Genomic DNA, 7,080 nt, shown 5'->3' with positions numbered 1-7,080 from the left:
ATAGATAGATCTTTAAAAAATATATAAAGAGCTAAAAAGAACTAGACATCAAGAAAACAACCTGATTGAAAATGGGGACCAGATCTAAACAGAGAATTCTCAAAAGAGGAAACATGAATGGCTAAGAAATCTTTAAAATGTTCAACTTCCTTAGTCAGAAAAATGAAAATTAAAACTATTTTGAGATTTCACCTTATACTAGCCAGAATGTCCAAAATCAATAAGACAAGTAACATCTCATGCTGGAGAGGATGTGGAGTAAGAACAACACTCGTCCATTGCTGGCGGAAGTGCAAACTTGTACAACTCCTGTAAAAATCAATTTTTTGATGATTATGATGATGTTTCCTCAGGAAAATGGGAATATATCTCCTCACGATCCAGCTATACCACTATTGGACATATACCCAAAGGACACTTCATCCTGCTACAGAGACACTTACTCAACCATGTTCATTGCTGCTCTAATAATAGCCAGAAATTGCAAACAACTTAGATGCCCATCCATGAATAAATGGATAAAGAAAACATAGGACATTTACATAACAGAATATTATTCAACCATTAAAAAATGAAAAATCATAAAATTTGGAGGTAAATGGGTGGAACTAGACAAAAGTCAATATGGTATATGGAAAGACAAAAATTCACTTGTATGTGGATATTAGTTGGTAAGTCATTGATAAGAAAGTTGTAATCAGAGCTGGGCAGTGGTGGCACACGCCTTTAATCCCAGCACTCTGGAGGCAGAGGCAGGCGGATCTCTGAGTTCAAGGCCAGCCTGGTCTAGAAGAGCTAGTTCCAGGACAGGAACCAAAAAGCTATGGAGAAACCCTGTCTCAAAAATCAAAAAAAAAGTTATAATCTATATAACCACTAAAATATGTTTAATGTTTAAAGATAGAGGGAGGGAGGCAGTGGAAGAGGAATGAATTTTCCTAAGAAAGGATTTAGATCAGTGGTTCTTAACCTTCCTTATGCTGCAACCCTTTAATACTTATATTGTTCCTCATATTGTTGTGACCCCCAAATATATAATTATTTCATTGCTACATCATAACTTTACATTACAATCCATAATGGTAGCAAAATTAAAGTTATGATGTAGCAATGAAACTATGTACTCCTATGACACAATAAACCTTAAAACAATATAAAAATCTCACTGGTTCTGTGCAAATATACAACTCTAGGTTCTGATAATTGCCAATCTGCTTTTCTCCTGTTTAATATCCTGTAAGGGTCCTAAATGCCATGTGTGATACGAAATAAATCTTCATTATTTTAAATCATCCTATTCTTTGTAGAACCAGTAGACACAAACCCACTTTCCCTATATAACAGTAATAACCACTTTCCCTACATAGCAGTAATAAATAATGTCCCTCTGAGAACTTCAATGAGAACCAATGTATGAAATAAGAGCTTACAAGACACAAGAGAGGTGCTACTGTACACAGAAAGGACGAGGACACTGGTTCAGGATGGAGTAGGCGGACAGACAGAAATGGGGATAAAAGGAGAGGATTTAGAGAAAAGCTAATTACTGTGTATCCACAGAAGAGAGAATTTCATTTGTCTAGAAGAGCAGATCAAGACTGATAATCCAGAAACTGTCAGAGGAGACACAAGCTGTACCGGCGAGAATTTCTCTTTTCTCCAAGAACATTGCACTTACTCCAACACCCACCATGCTCCTTTCCCTCTGCAAACTCACTGTCTCTCTCTTCCTATATGCCACCAGGGGCCTCAAAGCAGCGCCCTTCCTATAAACACTTTGCATACTCCACACGGCATAACTCTTTCTTGTTGAAATCCTGTTTTTCTACTACCTGAGTATTTATCAGTCAATCACTATTTACCCATAAAAATAATCTTTTATTCTTTCTATATTTGATATGATAGATGCATTTCTGTGAAAATCTCCATCCTGGATACAGAAATAGTCTGTGAATTTATTCATCACTCACTGTCTCCAAGGAAAGCCCTGAGAGTAATGAATCTAGGCGAGAGCCGGAGACTACACTTTGAGGCGCAGTTCAGTTTATTATTGATTTAAATGAGATAAAGATTTTTTTCTCTGCTTCCCTCTCTTCCTCTCCCCTCCCCTTCTACCCTTTCCCATGGTCCCCATGCTCCCAATTTACTCAGGAATCTTGTCTTTTTCTAATTCCCATGCAGGTTAGACCCACGTATGTCTCTCTCAGGGTCCTCATTCTTGTCTAGGTTCTCTGGGTTTTATAAATTATAGGCGATTTTTTTTTTGCTTTATGTCTAAAAGCCACTTATTGGTGTAGGAGGTCCTTCTGTCTATGTGTTGCTTTCACTGGTTGAATAAAGAAACTGCCTTGGCCTTTTGATAGGGCAGAGCTTACTTAGGCGGAGTAGACCACTGAATGCTGGGAAGAAGGGCAGAGTGACAGACGCCATGAATCTCCTGCCTGAGACAGATGTAGGTTAGAATCTTGCTGGTAAGCTACAGTCACATGGTGATAAACAGATTTAATAGAACTGGGTTAATCAAGATGTGAGAGTTAGCCAATAAGAGGCTAGAGCTAATGGGCCAGGCAGTGATTTAATTAATACAATTTCTGTGTGATTATTTCAGGTGTAAGCTAGGTGGCTGGGACCAAAAGCAGGCCTGCTCGCTCCTGTTACAACTTATGAGTGAGTACATATAAAATTTATCTTTCTGTATCTGGGTTTTCTCACTCAATATGATGCTTTCTAGATCCATCTATTTGCTGAATTTGAGGTGCAGTTCTTAGCACAACACATTGGGAAAAGAGCCTTAGCATCTATCTTTAAATGAACTAGCCAACTTACAGCCAGATTAGTGCCATGAAAATCTTAACCTGTTCTCTCCATATTTGATTGTTTAATCAAACTACTCATACAATTTGTATATCATATCAATATAACAGGTAATAGCAATTATTAAGAAGCAAATCAATAAAACACTTGATAGCCTGATACTTATTGATTAGTAAAAAAAGAAAAAGAAGAGGAATGTAAACAAAGATGAAAACAAATTAATTATAAACAGGATTTTTAAAGGAAATTAACAAAGTCTGCCTTTAGAATAACTCCATGTAGGATATTGGACATGATGATATCTCACTTGTGTGTGCATGTATGTATGCAAAGATATATATATATATATATGTGTGTGTATGTGTGTATACCTGTAGACAATTTATCACATGTGTATTAAACACACACTCAAATCACACAGAGAAATGCATGTATGTGTATGCATATATTATATATGCATTAAATACACATATTACACAAATCAATGTTGTATGCACACACACATTTGTGTGTGATGTCTCCACCCACACACACACAGACACACACTCACACATTCAACAATTTGTCAAAGTGGATAATGAAACCCATAGCATAACTGTAGGAAGATATTCAGAGAAGGCATATTGTACCCCTTGGTACAGCCACCAAAACCATAGCATTCCATGCTGGGTCAATTATTGCTTTTAAATTATTTAATAAAATAAATGATAGTTTCCATAAGAATTTCTATAGCAGAAAAATGTAGGAGGAGGGCCTGCTTGTTCATCCCAGCTGCCCAGAAACAAAATAACCACACAGAAACTGTATTAATTAAATCACTGCTTGGTCCATTAGCTCTACCAACTTATTGAGTAACTCTTACATCTTAATTTAACCCATTTCTAGTAATTTGTGTATCACCATGTGGCAGTGGCTTACTGGGTAAAATTCACAGCTTCTGTCTCTGGCAGTTCCATGGCATTGCTCTGACTCCGCCCTTCTTCCTCCCAGCATTCAGGTCCATCTTCCCCACCTACCTAAGTTCTGTCCTATCAACAGGCCAAGGCAGTTTCTTTATTCATTAATGCTAATCATAGTACACAGAGGAGACTCCCACAGCAGAAATATCCTCATGCTGTTTGAAAACCAGAGCACTGTCATAATATATTGGTTTGACACACCTTATAATCCTTGGATCTGCAGCAGCCAAAGTGATGGTGATCTGGAAAAGGTTGCACAGGATAAAGGATCAATACACAGCATCAGAAAGGCAAAAAATCGGCTTCACCTGTGATTTTCAGTATCATAAACATTTCTCAAACCCAAGCCAGACAGCAGATTTCAAAACCACTTTAAAATCCCTCCACGGTGCTAGAGCAGCAAAATGACACCAACTCAGCAGGTTAACATGTCAGTTCTTCCTCGGGTCAAGGACTTTACAGAGGCTCTTTCATTAGAGTGCAAGTATCTGACTTTACAGACACACAAGAATAATTAATTTTAGTAAACCAACGAGTCTTCGAGAAATGTGTGATTTCAGTGACTAAGCCAGTTTATCAAGAAATGTGCTTTATATCTATGATGAGGCACAGGGAACTCACAGACTCCAACACTGACTCTATGGTACTAATCATTTTCCTTAAACTGTTAGGTCAAGATTTCAAATTTGTCTGATGTCAATGTATTATAACATTGTCTAAAAGTTGCATATTACTGCAATTGCTAATGATTAAAGTAAAATTAAAAGCACAAAGATAACTAACTTCAACATCAAATTCTAATTCAAGCAAATCTAAACTCAATTTCTAATTATGTCCCTTTTGATATATTTTTCCAGCCAAATTACATACTCCAACTCTGTTCCAGTCCTCATTTCAGGGCATGAAAGCAGTACTTACCTATGTCTGAGTCAAAGGCTGGCTTACATTCTATGACTCATGAGAGGGGACAGTATAGTAGCTACATCATAGCTTTGAAGAATCCTATTCTCTCTCCAAATAACAATATCATAATGTAATGTATATTTGATGCTTTATATGTTACTCAAAAGGCTTACAATTTCAAGATCCAAGTTTCAAGCATTATAAACTGTTAGATTTTTAGTAAGCAAGTCAGAATCCTAATTTGTTATTCTGTAATCATGTTCTAATTCACACACACACAATCTAGTTTTAAGAATTGAGATAATAATCTTTTACAACTAATATATACCAACAGTTTCCATATGTGAACATACTGGTATATCTTCTGCTTTTCACAAACCATTTGTAAATTCAATATAATTTGACAGTTATATAATTTTCTTTCATATTTTACAGATGAAGCTTTTAACTTTGATTTTCAGTTTCCCAACATTCACATTTAATATTTCTCCCTAACAATTAGGAACCAATTAAGCTCTAAATACAACAGAAGATAAAAGTCACAGCCTATAGTCATAAAGGACTCAGAATCTACTTAGTTACACTGTACAATGTTGACTAACAGAAACAAAAGAACAGGCTAGATACAGGAATGGTACAAGTAATTAATATTTTAAAATGTATCCCTCAAGGTTGAAGACAATCAAAAAGCTTTGTAAACCTGGTGAAACTTGAACAAGACATAATACACATGATTCTACTTCGGGAAAGTTTGAAGGAATAGGAAACAGCTGGCTCAGATACTGTGAGTGATCTCAAACAACTTCAAACCTCAGGTAAGAGCTAGTTCTCAGAATCAGAAACCACAGCTCCCTGAAGGACCTGGCCCTAGGCTATTACTCCCTCTGCCAAGCATGTTCCTGGTATTGCAAATGAGCTGTGTTCCTTTCCATACATCAGGGCCTCAGAGAAAGCCTCAGATCATCTGTCCAGCCCTCAACATCTCTCCAGGGATGCACCATGCTAAAAGGGAGAGGCCAGCAGTGTTTCACATCTCTTTCTTGTCTGGGCTTTATTCACCTGACACTGCTGCTTCTGACCTTTGACACAGGCTCTTTCGGTACCCAGCAGAGAACAGCGCCAAGACCATTACCACTGACAAACTCCATGAATTCTTGAATTTCTTAGATTAAAGTGGCATGATATTTTCATAGGACCTATGTTCACACTCTTGAATACTTAGCACAGCCTTAAGATTTTATCTAATATGAATTTAATGTAGATGCTATGTGAATGGCTCCCATACTGTTTTAGAAATAGTAACAATAAAGGAGGGTGTGTACATATTTAGCATGGTCACATTTTTTTGTGAAATATTTTAGATCTGTGATTTGTTAAAATGTGAATGCAGAGCCTGTATATACAGAAGGTCAACTATCTATTTTTATTGTTTTCATTTTTAGGACTGCAATGTACACCTGAACAGCATAGGTAAAAAGAAAACAGCATGCACTGTCAAAGAGGTGGTGAAACTGGAAATGCCATATACTAATGGTGAGACTATAAAATAGTGTAGCCACTTTGGAAAGTATTAGAAATTTCAAAAAAAAAGTAGGTTCACCATATGAATCAGGAATTCCATTCCTACAGACCCAAGAGAAGTGGAAGCATTGGTCTACTTGAAAGGGTCAAAGCACATTCTCACAGTGGCCTTACTAGTAATAACCAAAATGTGTGGATACCACAGGAGCTGAAGATGAGAACTGGGTGACTACAAAAGGTGTAAGGGAATGTTCTATAAATGGGTTACAGTGGCAATTTCATATGTATGAAAGTATTAAAATATCTTTGCACTAAAATATAAATTTTATGGTATATAAAATATAACCAGATAATGTGAAGATATTAAATAAAAAAGAAAGAGACCAAGTAAATACTCCTAGAAATAACTGCTCAGTTGCTATAGCTCTATGAGAAAGCAAAAGAAGAGATGGAGTTAAATTAAAGCTAAAACATTTAAAATAAAGCATTTTGCTAATAAGTACCTGATGCCTGCATGCTATTTAATTTAGATATGTTTCCATCTGTTACTGTTAAATTGACATGAAATTCTAGGATTCATAATGCCTTAAAAACAATAGATATCAAGCAAACTTGAAAATGAGTAAATGACTATATAGGATTGCAATCTCATGTGGAACTGACTCTTATAAAAGAGACTTCCAAGTTATCAATCTCACCCAGCTACGACCTCTAGGATCTATAACAACGATCTCCTGACAAGAATTGCTCCTTGGCGTAACAGTGGCATGAATGTTGTTTGAGGAAAAAATTACATTTTTTTTTTTTTGGTTTTTCGAGACAGGGTTTCTCTGTGGCTTTGGAGCCTGTCCTGGAACTAACTCAGTAGACCAGGCTGGTCTCG

The 7,080-nt window shown here is 36.5% G+C and overlaps 1 protein-coding gene across 2 annotated transcripts in view; it reads right to left on the bottom strand.

The window, feature by feature from the left end:
• Window positions 1–7,080, bottom strand: part of Spata6 (spermatogenesis associated 6) — a 90,422-nt gene that overhangs the window by 31,008 nt on the left and 52,334 nt on the right. For both annotated transcript variants that reach the window (XM_005353594.3, XM_026781802.1), the window contains one exon: window positions 3,975–4,015. In XM_005353594.3, coding sequence (XP_005353651.1) covers window positions 3,975–4,015 — 41 coding nt within the window. The remainder of the gene's footprint in view (window positions 1–3,974; window positions 4,016–7,080) is intronic.

The sequence above is a fragment of the Microtus ochrogaster genome, chromosome 10, assembly GCF_000317375.1.
Source record: "Microtus ochrogaster isolate Prairie Vole_2 chromosome 10, MicOch1.0, whole genome shotgun sequence".
In the NCBI taxonomy this organism is placed as follows: domain Eukaryota; kingdom Metazoa; phylum Chordata; class Mammalia; order Rodentia; family Cricetidae; genus Microtus; species Microtus ochrogaster.
This window is presented reverse-complemented; position numbering and strand designations above follow the sequence as displayed.